General features: G+C 47.7%; 2 protein-coding genes across 4 annotated transcripts in view; one reads left to right on the top strand and one right to left on the bottom strand.

Moving 5' to 3' along the window:
• The window catches only part of NCAPD3 (non-SMC condensin II complex subunit D3), a 31,899-nt gene extending 14,037 nt beyond the window's left edge, over positions 1 to 17,862 (top strand). For 2 of the 3 annotated variants that reach the window (XM_066334827.1, XM_066334826.1), the window contains exons 17-35: positions 598 to 789; positions 1,060 to 1,157; positions 1,257 to 1,372; positions 2,740 to 2,847; positions 3,378 to 3,492; positions 3,584 to 3,691; positions 6,967 to 7,205; positions 9,460 to 9,539; positions 10,779 to 10,916; positions 11,229 to 11,362; positions 11,516 to 11,715; positions 12,142 to 12,252; positions 12,656 to 12,814; positions 13,536 to 13,705; positions 13,979 to 14,118; positions 14,211 to 14,288; positions 16,821 to 16,895; positions 17,012 to 17,072; positions 17,166 to 17,862. In XM_066334827.1, the coding sequence (XP_066190924.1) occupies positions 598 to 789; positions 1,060 to 1,157; positions 1,257 to 1,372; positions 2,740 to 2,847; positions 3,378 to 3,492; positions 3,584 to 3,691; positions 6,967 to 7,205; positions 9,460 to 9,539; positions 10,779 to 10,916; positions 11,229 to 11,362; positions 11,516 to 11,715; positions 12,142 to 12,252; positions 12,656 to 12,814; positions 13,536 to 13,705; positions 13,979 to 14,118; positions 14,211 to 14,288; positions 16,821 to 16,895; positions 17,012 to 17,072; positions 17,166 to 17,274 (2,431 nt within the window). In that variant the 3' untranslated portion in view covers positions 17,275 to 17,862. Of the gene's footprint in view, positions 1 to 597; positions 790 to 1,059; positions 1,158 to 1,256; positions 1,373 to 2,739; positions 2,848 to 3,377; positions 3,493 to 3,583; positions 3,692 to 6,966; positions 7,206 to 9,459; positions 9,540 to 10,778; positions 10,917 to 11,228; positions 11,363 to 11,515; positions 11,716 to 12,141; positions 12,253 to 12,655; positions 12,815 to 13,535; positions 13,706 to 13,978; positions 14,119 to 14,210; positions 14,289 to 16,820; positions 17,073 to 17,165 lie in introns of those variants that run through there. The other variant, XM_066334824.1, reaches the window with a different exon arrangement.
• A 945-nt stretch (positions 17,863 to 18,807) lies between these two features.
• The window catches only part of JAM3 (junctional adhesion molecule 3), a 31,832-nt gene continuing 28,767 nt past the window's right edge, over positions 18,808 to 21,872 (bottom strand). Inside the window, exon 9 of the mRNA XM_066334828.1 lies at positions 18,808 to 21,337. Coding sequence (XP_066190925.1) covers positions 21,302 to 21,337 — 36 coding nt within the window. The 3' untranslated portion in view covers positions 18,808 to 21,301. The remainder of the gene's footprint in view (positions 21,338 to 21,872) is intronic.

Here is a 21,872-nt window from a genome sequence, read left to right as displayed (position 1 = left end):
GCTGTCACTGTTCTAATTCGGGCCGTTTTGGAGCAGGGTTTTGCACATTCCTGGCACCTTCTTCTTCCTGACCCTGCAGGACCTTGCAGCTTGAGAAATCTCACAGCTCTCCCAACGTGGAATAGATAATTAGGGTTGTGAAGAAAAACGAGCAGGCTGTGATGCCTGACATGACTGGCTGGTTTGGTTCCATCCCTGGGAGTCCTCAAGGCCAGGCTGGATGGGGCTCTGAGCACCCCAGTCTATGAAAGGTGTCCTTACTCAGGGTAGAATGAGATGATCTTCAAGGTATCTTCCAGTTTTAGGTCATTCTGTGACTCTGTTGGGAAGTCTTAGTTACAAACTGCTGAAATTGTAATTTGCTGATGTGTCATGGCACCAGCTGGACCTTCTGTCTTACTGCCCCAGATCACAGCATCCATGTAGGGATGCCAGGTGTGTGGTGAAAATAGGTGTAAACGTGGGAATTTTCAGTGGGAATTGTGGGAATGCCAGGCAATAGCAGCTTTATTGTGCTGCCCAACGAATGTCGGATTTTCCTGGATTTTACCAACTGCTTTCTTTATTCCTCCCTAAACTCTCCTTTCCTGCCTGCAGCCGGTACCTGAGCAAAGCCTTCCTCATGTGGTCCAAGCAGAACAAGTTCACCTCCACTTTCATCAGTAATGTCATGTCTCACGTGGACACAGAGCACTCCAGGGCAGCCTGGATGCTGCTTGCCAAGGTGGCAGGTTCTTCCCCCAAGCTGGATTATTCCAAGATCATTGGATCCTGGGACAGTGTCAGCAGGTCAGTGTGTGTGCTTTGCACTCCATTCTGCCAGGGAGCCCTTAGTGCCCTTCCATAAATTGCTTTTTAGCTGCTGAAATCCCAGCTTTTTCTTCCAACTGTGAGTCCTGCAGCTGGAAACCCAGCAGAGATCCGTGCAGTAACCAACTCCTTCCTCAAACCTGAGTTTCCATTGGCTTTGACAGGTCTGCTTTAATAATGCATGTCCCAGATGAGAGGACTGCTCAGCTGGGATTTGGAGTGCCTCAGTGTGGGCTGTTGGTTTTCCAGGCAGCAGAGCAGCAGCAGTGGCACCGTGGGACACGTCCTGTGTGTCATCGGGCACGTGGCCAAGCACCTCCCCAAGAGCAGCTGTGAGAGGCTGAGGGGTGAGTGACCCTGAGCACCTGCAGAGAGAGGTTTTGTGCTTCCATAAAAAGCTTGAGAAGTTTAGAAAATGCTGGTTTTCTGTGTGCTCTGGTCCCCAGAGAACATCCAGAGCTGGCTGAAGGAGTCTCAGTGTCCCCTGGAGGTGATCAGCCCTGCCGTGGAGACCCTGCAGAAGCTCTGCCAGGCCTCTGCAGCTGCACCAGAGGAGGCACAGGTGGGACTTAAAATACACCTTTTAAAATAGCCTGTTCCCCACTCAGGGGGTGTCTGCTGCTGTCTGCAGGCTGTGGGATGATGAGTTCTAAAAAAGGGGCTCTGCCTCCAGCAGCTCGAGCCTGCTCTGCTCAGCTCTGAGGCTCTGCTGCTCTTGAGCTGGAGAACATCCTGTGGCTGTGGCTGGGCCTGAAAGAAATCTTCTGCTTTCAAATCTATTCCCACACACCTCTGAAATGCCTTCCTTTTGCCTTCTGTCCAAGTTTCCAAGGATATTTCCTCAAGGAAACCTGTTGCTGTGCTTGGTCCAGTTTGAAGCCACAGATTTATGCTGTAATCTCTGAATATTCTCCATCAGAGCTGCTGGAAATACACACATTTCCTACACCGCTTCCTGGAGATCAAACTGAGAGTTAATAACTTGCTGATAACTTTTTTTCTGCCTCCATTTCTTTTATCCCATGGCTTTGTTCTGCTCCCATAGGGGGAAGTTAGGCTGTATTTTGTGGGTAAAATAAAGATATAAAGATCTCAGGCTGGACACAATTGCAAAGAAGCTAAAATTGATGCAGGTCTCTGTCCTAATGATTTCTCTTCGTGTCTGTTTTATATTTCTCTTTCAGTATAGTATTATAAAATATAGCTATTTCATAATAAGCATCCCAATCAAGTTTAGTAAATAATGGACAAAGCTGAACCTCAGAACCCAGGGTGGGGTGATGGTTTCTGGGTTTTTTAACTGACAATCAGAAAATCCTCCCCTGTAGGTACAGCCACCACAGAATGTTGGCTTAAAATGAAATGCAGATGTGCCTGTAGCTGGTCACTTCATCAAATCTAACAGCTATCATTTATATCTGTATTTGGTTATTAAAATTGCCACTTCTAGATGGTGGAAAACCAGAAATAATGCTTTATATTCCCCACAGTGTAGTAGATAATCAGCTTTTCTTATGTTTCTCCTCCACTCTTTGGAATTCACATCATGTTTTCTTTGTTAATGGAGCTGCTTTTTTCAAGCAACATCTAAAAATTCCCCCAGACACCTCCAATGTGTTGGGTGCACATGAAACAGTCGCCTAAATCCTTTTTGTTTAAGTCTGTGTGATTTCTATAATGAAGTAAACTTGGGCCTGTGGATCATTAAAAGCCAAATTTTCCAAGGTGTTTTGACACTTGCACACATCCTTTGATGTGCAGGGAGAATTTTAAAGCTCTAAGGCACTGTCAGATTGATTTTAATGGGATCCAGATTATTAAAAGCATATAGAGACTTTGATATTAGGGATTCATGTGTGGACAGATATTACAGCTGCCTTTTGTTTAATTAATAAAATGTTGAATTAATTTTGTTTAATTACGGAACAGGAGCTGCTCAACCAGGTGTGTGGAGATTTGGTATCCACCTGTGAGAGCTACATCTCCAATATAGTCCTCAAAGAGGATGGAGCAGGGCAGCTGCAGGAAGACCTCTTGGTAAGTTTTGGGGGATTATTATTTTAAATTATCTGCTTCAGAGATTATTTAAAGGATGCAGGTGTTCCTCCAAATCCATGCCAAGAACTGGGATAATGGGAAGGTGCATGGCCTGTGTGTGTGATGAATTCTTGTATTTAGGGGCCCACAGCAGTTTTACACACCAGCAGTTGCTTTAAGGATATGGCACCCCATGTATTTTTAATATATGACGTGTTTTTTTTTTTTTTTTCCCCTTGCTTTTCCACTCAAATTTCTCAGATGAACTGTTTGGGAGAGGGGTTTGTGAAAGGCATGGAATGCTTTGAGGAGTATTTCAGTCTCATTAGATGTGAGGGGAAGGTGTTGGAGGATATTAAACACACCCACCCAGGGTTTCTGTTCCAAAGCCTCCCCTTCTGTTCTCCAGCCACTGCCTTGAACGTTCTGAGGGGATTTTTGAGTTGTTTTTGGAGAAGAACCGACTCCTGCTGGCTTAATTAGCAGCTCAGCCACTGCCTTTTGACTGCAGTGCTGCTTTCTCCCTGCAGGTGAGACACCTCTTCCTGCTGGGTGAGGCTGCCCAGCTGTGCCCAGCCAAGGTGGGCAAACACGTCTTCCTCTTGGTTCAGTCCGTCCTGGCCTCTCCTGACAGCAAGGACCAACGTGAGCCACTCTCCTCCTGCCTTCAGCTTTGCGTTTAGGGGCACCCCAGTGTGCCAGGCTGTGTTTCCACCCCTGCCCTGTTCTTTTCCAGTGCCTGCTTCCACAGACAGTGAGGAGATCCCCAGTTCCCAGCCGCTGTCCCAGTTCAGGGGCTCAGCCATGCCTCCCGTGGTCAGGGCTCACGCTCTCATCACTTTGGGTAAGTGCCACCCTGCCCTAAAACCGGCCCTTGGTGTAGCTCAGCCTTTCTGGGGAAGCTCTGCCCAGAATCCTGGGGAAAAGGAGGCTCAGGGGGGACCTTGGCGCTCTGCAGCTCCCTGACAGGAGGGAGGAACCAGGTCACAAGGGACAGGACAAGAGGAAATGCCTCCAGCTGTGCCAGGGTAGGTACAGGTTGGACATGAGGAAGAATTTCTCCATGGAAAGGGTTGTTAAAAACACTGGAAGGGGCTGCTCAGGGAGGTTTGGAGTGCCCATCCCTGGAGGTGTCCAAGGAACACTTGGATGTGGCACTCCGAGCTCTGAGCTGGGTGACAAAGTAGGGATCCATCCCAGGTTGGACTCCATGATCCCAGAGGTCTTTTCCAACCTAACTAATCCCATGGAAAGTTCTGGCAGTTGTGACAGAGAGCCCCAGTGCTCTGTTGGCATAAGCCGAGCTCGGAGCTTTTAGCAATGCAAATATCCATGGAAACAAGCTGGGCAAACCAGCAGAACCCTGCTAGCTCTGCTTCTCCAGGTGGTTAATGCATTAATGGTGATCAATAATTAGCAGTGTCCCCCGGAGCTGTGCTGTCCTGGTACTCAGAGTTGGGTGCTGAAGGATCATCTCACAGTAAGATGCTCCAGAGAGGGTGAAGAAAACTTGGTGCTTTTGATGGAGCTTAGAGCAGAATGAATGCACTCAAATACTTGTTCTCCTCAACATGAGTGAAATGCTGCTTTCAGAGAAGCCTGGCCAGCTGCATTCCCAGGATTCTGAGGAGTATCCTCAGTAAGATGCTCCAGAGAGGGTGAAGAAAACTTGGTGCTTTTGATGAAGCTTAGAGCAGAATGGCTGCACTGAAATTCTTGTTCTCCTCAACGTGAGTGAAGTGCTGCTTTCAGAGAAGCCTGGCCAGCTGCATTCCCAGGATTCTGAGGAGCACCAAGTGAAAATTTTGAGGTTTAATACTTCCGTGATTAAGAACAATTTTCTTTTGCAGATAGGCAACGTTATTCTTCCCTTAATCGCTTTGGAAAGTTTAATACTTTTGTGCAGAGCTTGGGAACAGGGAGAAGTGATGTTAGAACTATTGCAGGCTATTTTATTTTAGGTTGGTTCAGTGATGCTCTCAGAGGTGGGTGTCTCCCTGCTTATGCCTATGACAGCTGGGGCTGTTCTTTTTAGCTGCTTTGAATAATACCCTGTACACAGAAATAGTTTGCTGTGAAGGAGGGAATTTGGCATGGAGACCCACTCTGTAGGTCTAAGGGGAGTTTGGAAGAACTTGAAGTACCATCTCCCTGAGAGATCGTGCAGATTGCTCATCAAGTTCCAGCATGAGTTTCTTGTTTATTCCCTTGTTTATTTCCTGATTCCTTCCCTGGCTTGTTTTGGAGGCAGCGAGTTGGGCTGGGCTGGTTGGGAAGGAGAATTTACTCCCAGCTCTGCCACTCTGGTGATGCCTTGGAGTGGCCACCTAGAAAAGAGGCCAGGCAGAGTTAGAGAATGAAGTGAGTGTTTATTAAAGGCCTTTAGCAGATCTGCCTTGGGCACTCAGAGCCTCCCAGAGACTGCACCCAGGGTGGACCATGGGCACAAGATTTTCAGACAATTAAAAGTTTTGTCTATTTGCATATCAGGGGTTAATCCTCCAATTACAGCTTCAGGTAATGAAGTCACATTCCCCCAGTTTACTCCTCCCCAATTCACTTTGGTTTATACTTTTTGGGGCTTGAGGCTGTTGGGGTGTCCTTGGTTCCAGGCCCAGAGGGATTGTTTTGTCTGACCACAGCATGAAGAGTTACCTGCACTTTATCTGGAGCTGTTCACTAATGTATTACAGGATTTAAAAAACACCAAAGCTAAAATCCTGAGGTGTTCCTCCCCCCAGGGAAGCTGTGCCTGCAGCACGAGGAGCTGGCCAAGGAGTGCATCTTTCACATAGAGCTGTGCAATAATGCAGCACAGATCCAAAAAACACAAAAGCTGATGTCCTAAGGTTTTGGTCCCCACAGGAGGAGCTGGCCAAGGAGTGCATCTTCCACATACAGCTGTGCACTGATGCAGCACAGGGTCTGAAAAACACCAAAGCTAAAATCCTGAGGTGTTGCTCCCCCCAGGGAAGCTGTGCCTGCAGCACGAGGAGCTGGCCAAGGGAAGTGCATCTTCCACATGGAGCTATGCACAGGGTTTGAAAAACACAAAAGCTAAAATCCTGAGATGCTGCTCCCCACGGGAGGAGTTGGCCAAGAAATGCACCTTGCACACAGAACTATGGGCTGATGCAGCACAGATACAAAAAACACCAAAGCTGAAATCCTAAGGTATTTCTCCCCACAGGGAAGTGCATCTTCCACCTAGAGCCGTGCACAGGGGCTGAGAAAAACAAAAACTGAAATCCTAAGGTGTTGCTCCCCACAGGGAAGCTGTGCCCACAACATGAGGAGTTGGCCAAAGGGAGTGCATCTTCCACGTACAGCTGTGCACTAATGCAGCACAGGGTCTGGGGACACCAAATCTGAAATCCTGTGTCATTTCCCCCCCAGGGAAGCTGTGCCTGCAGCACGAGGAGCAGAGCATCTTCCACATACAGCTGTGCACTAATGCAGCACAGGGTCTGAGAACCCCAAATCTGAAATCCTGTCTTGTTTCCCCCCAGGGAAGCTGTGCCTGCAGCACGAGGAGCTGTGCACTAATGCAGCACAGGGTCTGAGAACCCCAAATCTGAAATCCTGTCTTGTTTCCCCCCCAGGGAAGCTGTGCCTGCAGCACGAGGAGCTGTGCACTAATGCAGCACAGGGTCTGAGATCCCCCAGTCTGAAACCCTGTGTCATTCCCCCCCAGGGAAGCTGTGCCTGCAGCATGAGGAGCTGGCCAAGCACATGGAGCTGTGCACTAATGCAGCACAGGGTCTGAGAACCCCAAATCTGAAATCCTGTCTCGTTTCCCCCCAGGGAAGCTGTGCCTGCAGCACGAGGAGCAGAGCATCTTCCACATACAGCTGTGCACTAATGCAGCACAGGGTCTGAGAACCCCAAATCTGAAACCCTGTGTCGTTTCCCCCCAGGGAAGCTGTGCCTGCAGCACGAGGAGCTGTGCACTAATGCAGCACAGGGTCTGAGAACCCCAAATCTGAAATCCTGTGTCGTTTCCCCCCAGGGAAGCTGTCCCTGCAGCACGAGGAGCTGGCCAAGCACATGGAGCTGTGCACTAATGCAGCACAGGGTCTGAGAACCCCAAATCTGAAACCCTGTGTCGTTTTCCCCCAGGGAAGCTGTGCCTGCAGCACGAGGAGCTGGCCAAGCGCTGCATCGCGGCGGTGGCGCGGGAGCTGCAGGTGTCTGCGGCGGTGGCGGTGCGCAGCAATGCGGCCATGGTGCTGTGTGACCTGTGCGTGCGCTACACCTCCCTGGGGGACAGATACGTCTCCAACATCTCCCTGTGCCTGCGGGACCCTCACCCCTTCATCCGCAGGCAGACCCTGATCCTGCTCACCAGCCTGCTGCAGGTGAGGCCGCCGGAGTTCTTCTGTCAGCTCTTTGGGGTGTTGGGAGCGTTGGGGGGTGGGCTGTTCTGACTTGGTTTGTGGCTGTTGGGGAAAAAACGGAGTTCAGTTTCTTGGGAAAATTTTAAAAGGTTGAGGAGAAGGTGATTAGGAGGCAGAAATAGAGAAAAAGGTTAAATTAGTAGGCAGTTATGGCCCGGAGCCTTGGCTCTCCAAGAGGGGGTGTTTGAGGGGACACAGCTCAAACTGACCCTAAAAGCAGAGAGAGACCCCAAATGTCACATAGAGACCCCAAAACGGGATATGGGGGCATTCACAGGGAATGCTGACGGCTCAAACTGACCCTAAAACCAGAGCGAGACCCCAAATGTCACATAGAGATCCCAAAACAGGACACAGGGGCATTCTGGGGGGAATGCTTGCAGCTCAGACCCCAAAATGGAATACAGACCCCAAATGTCACACAGGGACCCCAAAATGGGATATGGGGGCTTTCAGGGGGACACCTCAAACTGACCCCAAAACCAGAGAGAGACCCCAAATGGGACATGGGGGCCTTCAGGGGGAACACAGACAGCTCAAACTGACCCCAAAATGGAACAGAGACCCCAAAGTATCACAGAGAGACAGAGAGGGACACCAGAACAGGACAGAGACGCCCCAGGGTCAGAGAGAGACCCCAAAACTTACTAACAAAGGCTCATTCCTTAAAAGCACCAGCCTGTTGCATATTTGTAGATCCCAATGCATGATTCAAACATTGTGTTTACATTGAGTTTAGATGCCCCTCTGCTTAGTTTCAATTCCCCTGCAATCATTTTATCCTGCAGATCAATTTTCTTGTGGCTCTGTTCATTCTCACACTCCCTGATAACGGAGATTCAAAAAATTCCCTTAGAGCTCTGGTCACCACCATCTTTATCTGGATAAGAGAATCCAGGAATGGGGGTGGTTTTCTGATTGTCTTTCCATTCTCTGGGTTTTATGAACAAAAGCAGTCTTTATTTTAATACCATGCTATAGCCCAAGAAATATATATATATTTATTACACTACTATTTCTAAGTTTCATTAATAGCAGAAATAAACTATATTAATGCAGCAAAGCCTTCCAACTTTATAAATATAGCATTCATTTTAATATTTGCAGAAAACCAACTTTATAATAGGTGTCTATAACACTCTGGTGTTAGCAGGAACGTTTTTCAACTACCTTATAGGGAAGAGATCACCATTGTAATGGTTTTTGATAATTGCTCCATTAAGCTGAGTTTCCTGAATAGCTTCAAGCACCTTTAGAGGAGGAAGGCAGCTTTGGTTGAAAAATGGTCATATTTCTGCTGAGCTTATTTTGGTTTGTATGTAAACAGAGTTAAAATTCTGTCTTCAAATAAGCATCAGCCTGACCTCTGCATTTGTACAACCTACAATTGGCTTTGTAATCAACCTGCAACACTCTTCTCTTGACAGCAAGAGTTTATTCCAGTTGCAGTAAGGCCACAATATTGACCTCGTTGGTATTGGGGTTTTTATTCTTAAAGAACATCAGTTTCTGTATTGGATCATGTGGAAATTATCACATAAAACAAAAACGCCAAACTGAGGAAAACTCCAAACCAGTTCACAGTCAAGGCAAAGTGGGCTGAGTCTCTGTACTGTGCTGATGGCTCAGTTATTAATTAATCCTAAGTGAAGGGTGTTTAAATCTGGGTTTAGTTACTGCCTTTTCTGCAGTCACACCAACAACACCCGGCTCCCTTGGATAATGAGGTTATTTTTAGTCAATGGTTGCCCCTTTTCTCATCTTGCTTCCTTTGAACTCCTTCCAGTTTCACTCTTCCATCAATGGCTGTAACAAACACCACAACGCCTTTTTTTCCTCCTGCTGCCTCTGCTGATTGTTCTGAAGGTGTGAATGTTGAGAGGCTCGAGATGTTTGCCCTCCCGAAGTTCACTTCAGGGCACGTTTGGAGTGCATTTGGCTCTGAAAACAGTGTTGAAGAGCACACCTGCCATGGAGTGGGAGAGCAGATTTTTCATTTTTCTACTTTATTCTTCACGCCTGGGGTAAATCTTGATGTGCTGCTGTGGCATTTCTGCTGCTTAGAGCATCCCCCAAAATACTTGGCGTTGTTTTGGGGTTTATTTTATGAGCCCCTGGCTGAGGTTTTACAGCTTGTTCATTTGCCTGACTACAATCTGGAGGTCGACACTACGTTTTCCTGGTTCAGGTTGTTGATTTGTGCTGATTTTCACAGGAGGAGTTTGTTAAATGGAAGGACTGTCTCTTCTTTCGGTTTGTCAGTGTCCTGGTGGATCCCAGCCCAGAGATTGCCAGGTAAAAATCTCCCCTGGGGAATGATGGAGGAGTGGAAGGTCAGAGATGTCTCAAAACCTGTCTCAGTCTTGGCACTTTCACATTATGAAGAGAAATCCCAATGATAAAGCAGATTATTCCACTACTGTACTTCCTTTAGGATCTGCAGTAGTGGCAAAAAGGTGTTGAACCTCTCTCCAGGTCATTTGAAAGTCCCAAAATGTGTCCTTGGCTGTCCCCAAAACATACAGCTCTGCTCTATTTAGGACTCAGTTATCCAGAAAAAAAAAAAGAATTTTTGAGACAGACCCTTATGAAATCTTCCTCGTGGTTTTCTGGCAGGCTCTGTCTCAAGTGCTGGGTTTGTTTTAGGACTAGGAGTAAATATTTTGTTGGAGTTTCCTTTTTTTTTTTTTTTTTTTTTTTATATTGCATGCCTTGCCTTTGCAGCCTGCTGCCACATCTTGTAATTGTCAGAGGAGTGACCTGTCAAATGATGTGTCAGAGGAATTATGCACTCTGATTTTAAGTGCATGTTTATGAAGTTTTTGGAGGTTTCAAGGTCTCCAGCTGCTCTGTGACATGAGAAATGAGTGGGGCAGGTTTCACTCAGATTGGGAGGTCGTGTAGAAATTAGGGATAAAAAGGAGGATTGGACACCTTGCTGCTTATTTCTGCTGGAACAGTCAATCTGAGATGGATATTTCCAGAACCATCAACCTTTATGTCAATTACCACTCACGTTTCCTTTTCAGTGTATTTTTAATACCTAAAAATGTCTTTCCAGTAGATGGAGACATTGCAGCATCGTGTTCCTCCCATTTCTTTGGGAGCCTTTTCCTTTCCACCTGCATTTAGAGACTGCATCCAGACAAAACCACCTCCTTCAAGCCTGGGGTTGCCTTGCAGCTCTTGCAGGACCTTTGGTGATTAACTTGTGGCTGAGTACTCTGTCTCAGCCACAGTGGAGCTCCAGTTATTTAAAGAATTAAAATGCTGTGCGTGGATTCGAGTTCAGATTTATTTCTGACTCAATTTGCTTTAGTGGCCATAAAAATAAGTAGTGCTGTGGATGCTGGAAAAGCCTGTCCCTCTGAGGAAAAGAGGGAAGTCAGTGAGCTGGACAGGAATTAAATGTGGTATTGAGGGAGACTTGGCAGAGGGAAACCATCCTCCTGCCTTGAGAGCCCTGCACAGCTGCAGGGGTGGCTTTTGGAAACCACCCAGTGGTAATTTCTTTCTCCTCCTCCTCCTCTCCAGGTTTGCAGAGTTCTGCCTGGTGCATCTCTTGCTGAAGAGGAACCCCGTGATGTTCTCCCAGCACTTCATCGAGTGCATCTTCCATTTCAACAGCTACGAGAAGCATCAGAAGTACAACAGGTTCCCCCAGAGCCAGCGGTCAGTGGAGCACATTCCTGTCTGATTTGTGTTAAATTATGGGCTGTCTGGCCATGCAGCTCTCAGTGGCAGCACAGCATTTGTGTCACTTGATAATTATCCATGCAACAGTGTGAAGTGAGCAGGGGGAAGCAGTTCCTGCCTTCCCTGTGACACTGCTGCCTGTAATTTGGAGGACTGTGTGCTGTCCTAACAGGTTTACGGGGTTTAAAAGTGACATGCAAATATCCCTGGCTGATTGAAGGCCTCATTATTCCTGGGAGCTGGCATAATGTGATTTGGGCCTCTGTGAAATGTCGTGCTCTGCCACAGGGAGAAGGAGCTCTTCTCTCTGAAGGGGAAGGATAACAAGGAGAAGAGGATGAGGATCTACACCTTCCTGCTGGACCATTTCACGGATGAGCAGAGGTTCAACATCACCACCAAGATCAGCCACAACATCCTGGGTAAGGATCTGCCTTTAAAAACCTGGCAAACAAAATCCTGGGGTCTGTATCCCAGACCCCAACTCCTGATCCAGGTGTTTTATCTTCCTGGCTGTCCCATCACTGCTGCTTCTGGAAAAACAAATTATTTCTGGAAAAACAAATGTATTCCAGCTTGCTTTGTGGACGAGATCCTTCCTTTGGACCTGGAAGGCAGCGAGCTGCTCTCGGATACATTTGCAGTCCTCAGCTGTAAAGAAATCAAGCTCTCAAGTATGAGGTCCAAACCTGAGGAAGACATTCAGCCTGATGAAGATGAGATGGCCATGGCCAACGCTGTCATGCAGGTGGCCCAGAAAAAGCTCATCTCGCAGGTGAGGGAGAGGGCTGGGCAGCTCTGTGTCTTGTAAAGCAGACTGTGAAGGCAGAATGTGTGAGGGATGCTCGTTCTGGAGCTGCAGGGATTAGAAATGCATTTCCCCCGGAGCCAGGGGAGCTGTGCTGAGCTGGATTTGTTCCCCACCCCTCTCCTTGGTGAAGCATTTGAGCGGAACAATGATTTTCCTGCACCTCTGGGCAATTTGCCTTCGCTGCGAGAACTGAGTGGCTTAGTGATGCATCTAAACAGGCTCCACTTAGGTTAAAAGCCTCTGTGCATGTGTGTGGTGTGAGAGCTGCCTTAATTACAGTGATTCCCTGGCTGTGGAGGGATAACTCCTCTCGCTTGGGCCATCCTGGAGCCACAGAGTGGCTTCTCCTTCATTGCCTCGAGTAATTGTTCATGCCTTGTTCACAAAAAGGTTCAAAAGAAGAATTTCATCGAAAACATCATCCCAATAATCACATCACTCAAGTCCTTGATGGAGCAGAAGAGGATCCCAGCTCTTAAGGACCTGATGAACTGCCTGAGGGTAAGGGGAAGTGTTTTCTTGCTGCTCGTGGTGTTTTGATCCTCTCTGGAATTGATGTGCTGGGCATGCAACCACTGCCAGAACCAGGAGCCTGCTTAGGAGGGAAGAATTGAGAATATACAATGTTGTGGCACTGCCACTGTGTTAAATAACGTGGGAGGTGGAGGGATTGGAGATAAGGCTGGGTGTGGAACGTGGGCTGGAGGAAAGCTCAGACGCTGGAAAGCTTTTCCATGTTCTGGAGAACAAATCCGAGCTGAAACTCTTTAAGTCTGTTAAAAACACCTCTGCTCTACCAACTGGTGTTTCCTTGTGCTCCCAAGCAGCTGTGATCTGAATGGGGATGTGAATCAGTAGCCGGGGGAGATTTCTGAAAGGGTCCAAACATTCCTTGTTGCTGCAGGAAATGATGCAGGATTACCGAAACGAAATCAAAGACTTCTTTGCTGTGGACAAGCAGCTGGCAGCCGAGCTGGAGTATGACATGAAGAAATATGAAGAGCAGCTGGCCAGGGAGAAGGAGTCAGAGCAAGAGCAGCTCTCAGCAGCCCACGGGGAGGTGGTTGGTGCCATTAACTCTGTTCATGTCTCTCCTGCTCAAGTTTGTGTGCTCACAGTGCCCAGGCCCTGCCTGGGGACCCCATCACTTGGAGCAGGATGGTTGTGAAGGGTTTTCATACCTCTTTGTACTTCCTGACAGCAGTTTTGGTTTCAGAGCCATTTAATAGGCTTAGGACATCAACAAACAAAGCCAAGAGGAGCAGCAGATGATTAATGGAGAAAGAATTCAATTGAAAAGAAAAACCAAGTCTGATTTGGCACTGGCCAGGCTTAAATGTTGTATTCTCTCTGTTCCCAGAGTGATGAACTGGTAACAAAGAAATCGAGTTCACTTGTCTGACTTCAGGTGTCTACAAAGTGGGAATTCAAATCCTTCCCAGTCATGCAGATCCCCTTAAATTCAGTGTAAAGTAATAAATGTGCCTGAGTCAATTGTCCTGAACTATTTTAGATCTCTACCTTAAGATGAGGTGACTTCTGGCCTGGAAGTTCATTTCTCTGCAGACTTTAGAAGAGCACTTTATATATAGACCTCTAAACTAGGACATTTATGTCCCTGTTCCCTTCTTGGTAAAATTTTGGCCAATAAATTGTTTCTCCCCAGCACCATTTACATCCATCCAACAAAGAGCAGTTCTTAAACACTCAGGCCCAAGCACCTTGCAGGGTTTTCTACTCTTGTACCCACTGTGAGACGTGACCTTTTCTCCTGTTTCCCACAGCAATCCCCAGCTCTGGAGAGAGCTGCATCTCCTGGTGGCCAGAATGATCACAGTGCTCAGCCTTCTGTGGGTGGGAGGCCGTCCACACCTGGGTCCATCCCTTCCTCTGGCCCTTCTGGGTTTGTCACACCTCGTGCTGGTGCTCTGGAGCACCCACTTCTGGGTCGCAGGTATGGGCTCCTCTTTGTTACCTGGTAGTTTATTTTTATTTCTAATTTTATTTTTATTTTATTTTTAGGATGTATTTATATCTATTTATAGATTGATAAATCTATATATTTTGAGGCTGATCCATTCTTTTGAGAGTGGTTTGAAAGTCACGGGTGTCGCAGCGTAATCTTATTATTTGGTTTTTAAGACAAGGAGGGATTGGGAGGGGATAGATCTCCCCTCAGTGGGGTTTTTAGAGGGAAATCCCAGCTCCTGTCTGTTTCTGGCCCTAGGGCAGCATCCCTGAGCACGCTGGCCATCCTGAACTCTGCCAAGAAGGCGTTGGAAGACAGGAGCAAGCAGCACAGCAAGAGCGTGGGCAGGAGTTTGCCAGCCTCCTCCAAGACACCCAGCACAGCTGGCAGCCAGCAAGGTGGGAACTGCTGCTCTGGCTCTGCTCTGCACCCATCCTGCAAGAGCCTGGAGTGCACTGCAAATCTTAATTTGCTGCCTTGTTGTTTTCAGTGTCCTTCCAAAGCCTGAACAAAGAGTCCGGTGGAGAAAACGTGGCTGTGGCGGGGCGAGCAATCAGCACCCCAGAGCGTGAGTAGGAGCTGATAGCCACAGATTATTAATTATTATTATTGTTATCATTATTAATCTAAGTGCTTGGAGTAGGGAATAACCCTCCTGAAAGCAAGAGTGTGCATAGGAAAGCACAGCTTCTCTCAGGAGGGAATTTATTTTGGGATGCTGAGGTGACAGTGCCCTTTTTTCCTTCCTGGACTCTGGGGTGCTGAAGAGGAAGGTTGTTGTGGCCCCTTAGCAGCTGCCCTGCCCAAAGGTGCAAGGCTGAGCACTTCCTTGGCTCTGGAAGCACAGCTGAGCAGTGTTAGGCTGACCTGCTGCACAGGGAAATCCTCAAGGTCAGGCCCTTCCTGCTCTAAGTTGTCCAGACAGAGTCTGGGGTGAGCTACAAGCTGCTCCTAGGGCTGTGCCAGCTGCAGGAGAGCACAGGGATGTGCTCAGAGGGATTATCAACCTGCACAGTCGCTGGGTGTGTGTGTTCCACACTCAGAACTGCAGAAGGAATGATGTGGTTTGGTTACTGCTGTGGAAATGGAAGTAGAAACGCACAGAGGGGGATGTCCAACACACAAACTGTGAGTCTGTGCCTGTGTCCACTGCAGCTGAACCTTCCAGGGGCAGTTCTGCTGGAATGCTCTGTGACAGCCCTGCAAGCTCCAGAGGCAGTTAAATCCCAAATGGAGCTGGATTCCAGCAGATCCCTTCCCTTTCCATCCATTTGCTGCTGAACTCCTTCAGATCATCTCTGCTGTGCTGTGAGGTGCAGAGAACTCAGAGAGCTGCAGCTGTGTGGCACCTCAGCTCTCCTTAGGTTTGGGGGCTGCTTTGGGAAGGGGCTGGGATCCCCAGGGAGCTGTGGCAGTGCCCCTCACACACGGGAGAGCCACGTTCTGCCATCCCTGACAGCCCTGAGCAGGCACTGGTGTGCAGCCACTGGAAAATCCGATCCTGCCCTTCCCCTTGTGCTGGGCTGCACTTGTCTGCCTCAATGTTTCTCTTTGCCTGAGCAACAACTAAACAAAAAAAAAAAAAGTGGTGTTTTTTTTTTGCGCAGACAGTGTTTTTAGAGAGCAGGATTCTTTGAGCACCGTGCTCTCCTGGAAGCTTGCACGGCTGTTGCTCTTAAAGCACCATATGGTGAAAAAGGAGGGAAAATGTTAATCTGCAGTGGTACTAGAGCTAAATTCCTGCCTTGCTTCGAGGCAGCATGTGTCCTTCAGCAGGGAGACAAACTGTACAGAGCAGGATCATCACTTCAGTCAGCGTGTGTTGAGCCATCTGTATGGTGGCACAGGCTGATAGACAATCAGAATAAAACATTTTATTCCTCTGGTATATCATTCTGAGCCTATTGGAGACACAGTTCTTTGTAAACAGGTTTGTGCTTGAGAAGTTGGGAGCAGCTGTCCCCTCTTTCTGCCTCGTTCAGCTGTTCTGGCTGTGTTCTCTCTTCCCTTCTGTCTTCGGGGCTCCTCAGCTCCTGCTTGGCGCTTTGGGAACAGCTCCAGTGGATCTGGGGGAGTGGGGATTGTACATAAACACGTGTTGTGGAGATTCCACCTTCCCATACTGCATGGGAAGCCCTACTTCCTTATTTTCTCCCCCATTTTTTCCTGTTTTTTCCCCCTATTTCTTTTCCATTTCATCTTTACCATTTCTTTCCCCTTTCTTTCCCTTCCTTCCCTGTCAATGTCTCCTTACCGAGGTAACTTCTTCAGGCACACACTGCACAGAGTCACTGGCACAGGTCAGTCCTGAGAGAGGCAGGGCAGAGCTAAGGCAGATGGATCAAGTTTGATTTCTGCTCTAAGCTTCAGTGATTCCCTTCCAGGACAGGACAGGAGTTAAAGAGCAAACCCATTTCAGCTGTGAAGAGAAGTCCTTTTAGCTGAGTCTCCAACTCCTGCCCTATAAAGCATTTCCTACCTTAATTCCTTGTGAAAGGTTCTGGGAAACATGAGCATAAAACAGAGCATTGAGTTAAGTAAAATCTGAATATTGTGACATCTCTCCTGAGATAAATGACAGGAAAGAGACAGCTGACAACCAGGGCCTATTCAGGCAAGCTAAATTCTACCTAGCTCCCCTGTCAAGTGATTCCTCTTGTCTGGCTGCAGGCAGCTCCTCACAGAGCAGCTCGTCAGGGCCTTTGGCAGTTTTCAGGGGCCCCAAATTCTGCCTTGAGCAAGCAGAGCAACTGGTCTGGCTGGGATGTGCTGCTGGGAGAGATGGCAGAGCTGCAGTGGAAGGGGTGGCTGTCCCTGCCAGGCAGGACAGGGGGCACAGGACCAAGGTCCCACACTGATTTCCTCCAGCCAGGGAGGAATTTGGAGGTGGTGTGGCCCGTCAGACTCAGCACAGGGGTTTGAGGCTGGATGGGAGACGCTGAGGTCTGCGAAAAAGAGACGGATGTGTGTTTGCCATTAACTGGATTTTCTTACTCTGTGACACTTGATATTGCACAGCAGCATGCCTTGCCTTCTGGCTGTGTCACAGGCTGCTAATATGTGATTTTTTTAAATTTTTTTTTTTTTTTTAAATTTCCAGAGACCATTAATGACTTGACTTTTGGTGCTGGGGTCAGTTCCATCAGCTTGACGCACACACCCCATTCAGCTCCAGGCAAGTCATCTCTGTGATTCTTATCTGAGGGGAGGGGAAAAAACCACCCAGACCAACCCCAAATGATCAAATCTGTGGCATTTTGTAAAGTATGAAAATATATGTATTGTTTGCAGTGAAGGAAGATGCTAAGGATGGGCCGAGGGATATCATCTGTTTGATGTCGCCGGAGAAACCGTAAGTTCAGCACGGGTCTGGGGCAGCCGCTGCAGGGACAGAGGCTGGCCAGGGGATTGGAAATGCAGGGTTTGTTCTGCTTCCTTCCTGCAGCCCATCCGGGCCCCGGGAGTGGAAGGTGGAATCCCCAGCCAGGAGGAGCAGCCAGGCAGTGCCCCTGCGACGGTCACAGCGCAGAACAGCCCTGAAACCAGCCAGCTGAGCCTGCCGCGGGCCACCACACTGCCTGAACACTGCCTCCCCTCTGCAATCACGTGTGGCTGGGAAGGCACAGCCCTCCTTACCTGTTCTCAGCTGGCTTTTCCCCCAGAGCTGTGCTGGAGATGGGCGAAGCCTGCATTAGCACACGGACGGGTTGTAAGTGCTCTTCGCAGAGCTCACTGGAGAGCTCAGAGCTGCAGTGTAAAAGGAAGGTGGCTTTTTACTCTCAGGATGTGTAATTTGTCCATTTGGAAAAGTAAAGGCCTAACGTTGCCACAAGCTTGGCAATAAATGCATTTATCACAGCTTGCAGGGCAGTGAGTGGCTGGGTTTGCTCACCCAATCCCTCATTGTCCCTCTTGCTTATATAACAGAGTCGCTTTAATTTGAACAAAGGTAAAACAGCTTGTCACTGCCACACCCCTAAATCTGGTAATTGCACGCTACATCACCTCTTATTTGTTGTGCAAACTCTTGTGTGTATGAACAGCCTTAATGTTCTTTTTATACGGAATATTTCCATTCTTGAACTGTGTTATTTCCAACTATTAGCATTTGATGAAAATAAATGGTTGCTGAATTAATTCCACCCACGGCGTCTCCCCTTTTCTTCAGCTGACAGAGAAATGATTTTTTATTTTCCCTGTAGATTTCTACAGCCCTCTGTCTCTTCTACCACATCACTGGTATCTTGGGCCCTCAGTTCAATTAATGTTGGGCCCAGCAGCTTTTAAATAGAGACTTTGACTTGACTGCAAGCAGGGAATGAGTGACTCAGACAAGGTGGGTAAGTGCTCTGGGCAGGTCCCTTGTTTATCAGAAATATCCTGAGTAAATCTGACCCTTCCCCAGTCTCCCTGATGGCCACGTGCCCCTCACTGAAGTTTTTCTGTTGTTAACTTTTATCACAGAGCTGATGGCCCAGATTTCATTGAAACTCGGAGCTGGGATCTGTTTCATTCCTGCTGGTTTCTCTAGCTCAGACACGAGCCCCAGGCACAGAGCAGGATTTGCTGCAGGAGTGGGAACAGAGGCACTTGCCTCCTGCACTGGAATCCCATCATTTGCCTCCACTTTCCCTACTCTCCTTTGAAGATCAGAGAGCCCTTCAAGTGAGGTTAAACTTTATTCCCAAAACCAAAGTTAGAGAACAGAGGATGTGTGAAATGGCTTTGGCTTAAGCCATGGTCAGCCATGGCCAAAACATTTGTTTTTGTACCTTCTCTCCTGCCTTAAGCTATTGTTCAACCACTCTGAATGGTAAATTGGGATCGTTTATTTCCTACTTTTTGTTTTGTCCTCGAGCAGTATCTGAGATGAGCCCTGTGAGTTTTAACCTGTCTTCTCCACAGAAGAACCAGGAACAAATGTCCAAGAATAAACTGATAAACTGGACTTTCTGTCACCTCCATCCACTGTGAGTGCTCTGCCAGGAGAGACTTTCCCTTATTTCCCTGAATTGAAATCAGGAGCTTCCCATCATTTGCCTGTCTGAAAACCACCACCAAGCCCAAACAAAAACCCCCTACAAGAATGCTTTATAGCTCGGTATTTATGTAAAACATTCTTGGCAAAGTTAAACGTAATACATTAGTACAAACCTGAATATTATTCACAACGATACAACGAATTCCATCCCTCAGCTCTCACGAGCTGGGTGGGGAGGGGGGAAATAATCTCCCCTTTCTCTCGTTAGAGATGCCACTGTGCATTTTAGAGCTGCAAAGAAATAAAAGTGAAGTTTGGGTTCTTAGCTCTGCTGGTTTGTCACACGAAGGCTGCCTTTGGTGGGGCTGCAGACTGTGCTCCCAGAGCCACCCTGGCTCAACCCTTCCCTCTCTCTCCTTTATTGCAGGTACCCTGAAAGCAGCACAGAGGAGGAGCAAAGGAATGTCAGAACAATTAAGAGGCAGCAATCAGCACTGGGTGAAGAGCTGGCATGAAGAAGGCAACCAGAGAGAAGCTGCAGAAGAGCAGTGGTGATGTGTGGGTTACACAGAGAACACCTGCTTGGGGCTTGCCCCATCCCTGTCTTTACTTCCCCTGGCAAAGGGACAAGTGGCAATGCTTTGTTTGGGCAAAACAAATGCAGCAATGGCATGTCCAGCGAGGGCTCTTGGAAACAAAGCAGAGTAAAGCAGAACACGAAAAAAAAAAAAAAGAAATAACACAGACAGTCCAAATCGTCAAGTATCCAAAATACTGTATACAGGAAAAGTTAAGACAACTCAATTTATATTGGAAATACAAGAACACTAAAGTCTGCTACGTTAAAAAAACTTCCTAAACCACAGCACAGTCCTAGTGTTGCATCCACATCTTGCAGCCTGGTCTCACCCAATGCTGTTCAACACTATCAACACGGATATTTTGGGAAACCCATGTTCCCCATTGTTCTCTCTAAAGCCAAGAGAGAACCAAATTTGGTTTGTTTTGCCTTTTTTTTTTTTTTAATTTTTCCTTTACCATCTAGAGAAAAATTTCAGCTGACACTTTTTTATAAAAGTGCTTTTGTGTTGAGCTTTTTGCTTTCCCAACGCCAGAAACAGTGGCCTTGGCCATGTGGTTTAAACCTGCCAAGCTGCTGTAGCTGTCACACTGTGTTAGTGCTTTAGGGAACTTGCAGAGGGGCAGCAAACACCTGAAGTCACTCTGTCACCACTTTGGAACTGAGTCCAAAAGCCATCCCTGGATATTTCTTGCAACGACAAAAACAAAGTGTTGGTCACTGGCAAGAAAAGTTTTTTTCATATAAAAAAAAGTTGATAGCTCCTGCCATAAATTTACAAAAACTATCCCTGAGTGACTCTGTTCTGTGTCTGGTAAGACCTCTTGTGACAAGGAAATGGCTGAAGCTGGCTGAAGAGGAAAGAGATGCTGTTCCACCTGCAGCTTTTTGTTACACTTTGCACTAATACTGATATGCTCTGACAGTGCCACACACTCTAGCAACGTGTGAGCTCCTCTCTTTGTAGCTTCAACAGTAAAAAAATAGCTCCGTTACTCAAACACCGCTGGCATCGCGTATTTACACTTTTTTTTAAATAGAAACGTTACCTTTTCTGAAGTAATCAAAATAGATCTTTGCAAAAAATTTAGGTGGTGGGGTTTTTTTACAAAATAAACGGAGAAGGTAAAAAAAGCTGGAGGATCTCTCAGTACCTTTTATGGCAATCTTAGCCCAGGAAATTATTTGGCTTTAATTTTCCTGAAAGGGATGTCTTAGCACTGGTTCTCTGCCTCCCCTCTAAGCCTCTTTCCCCAGGGAAAGACGCAGGAGCCAAGCCTGCTTTGTGCAGATTAGAAGGAGGGGTTACCTGCGTGCGATGAGCCCTGCCCAGCAGGGAGCAGAGGCAGTGCCCCTGCCCTGGGGGGGTCGTGTTAAAGAACAGCATTTGGGGACAGTTACAGAAGGGCTGAGGACATTAGTGGTGTTTTCACTGTCACTGGTGGCTGGGCACAGACGCCCCCTGTGCACCTGAGCAGTCAGGACAATCACAGATGTGGAAGAGTCACCAGCCAGGCCTGGGCAATGAGCTGCTGGCAGGAAATCCTCTCAAATCTCACTCTTTGAAGTCCATCTACTGCTGGATCAGCACCTTTTTTTTTTTTTTTGTCCACTAGTAACAACACATTACTGGTAATGTCTACTACACGTTTCCCTAACGCTGTGCCCCTGCTTGGTTTGCACATTGTGGCTGTGTCCCTGCAGCACAAAGAGAAGGCAATTCCACAAAACTTCCACAGCCCAGTCTCTTGGGAAGGATTAAAACCTTTCCTTAGTCCAAGGACAGGTTTGGGTGATCCTGTTGGTATCTCCTGAGGCAGGGGAGACACGAGTTGGGCAGTGAGGAGTTACTTTAAACTTTGGCAAAGAAAAAAAAGATAAACAGATAGCTAGCTATCGAGTTCTTGTGTGTTCCAAACTCTTCCAAGCGCACTTAATTAATCTTTTGCTCTTGCTTTGAGTTCCTGGAGGAGGTATTTTCACACTTGCTTTTGCTGGTTTGCAATTTCCTTTTGGCGTCTTAGATGACAAACGAAGACTTGTGTCTGAAGTCACCCTGCAACGAAACAGTTTGGGATGTGGGAAGGATCCAGCAGCTTTCCAGGCAGCTCTCTGTCCCTGCTGCCCCCAAAAGGCAGACCCAAGCTGTGTAACCATGAGGATTCTGTCCCAGGCATCTCCCATTTCCCACTGGGAAGGAAAGAGAGGCACCAGTTCCACTGACCAGGTGCTCCTCCTGTCCTCCTCACGCACCAAGGCGTGGCAGGGACTTTCTCATTCCCTCACCAGTATCTCTGCTAATGGGAGAGGCTTTTTCTGGTCTTAAGCTCAGTGATCTACTCAAATCCCAAAATACAAATTCTCTGGTATAAAAGCATCACGTCCTGCCCACTTAATCCAATGAAACTCATCCTAAGGGGGTCAGGCCACGAGATAACTCGGAGCAGAGCTGCCTCTGATAGCTCCTGGCATCAGTCACTTCAGGCAACTTAAACTGTTCATCATTGCTGAGGAAATGACTCAGCCTTCACCCTTCTGTTTTCCCTCTGTTCCCCAGCCCTGCTTCGGAGTGGAGCCCACTCTCACAAAGT

The sequence above is a fragment of the Sylvia atricapilla genome, chromosome 23, assembly GCF_009819655.1.
Source record: "Sylvia atricapilla isolate bSylAtr1 chromosome 23, bSylAtr1.pri, whole genome shotgun sequence".
Lineage (NCBI taxonomy): Eukaryota > Metazoa > Chordata > Aves > Passeriformes > Sylviidae > Sylvia > Sylvia atricapilla.
Note: the sequence above shows the minus strand (reverse complement) of the source record. Positions and strands in the feature narration are given on the sequence as shown.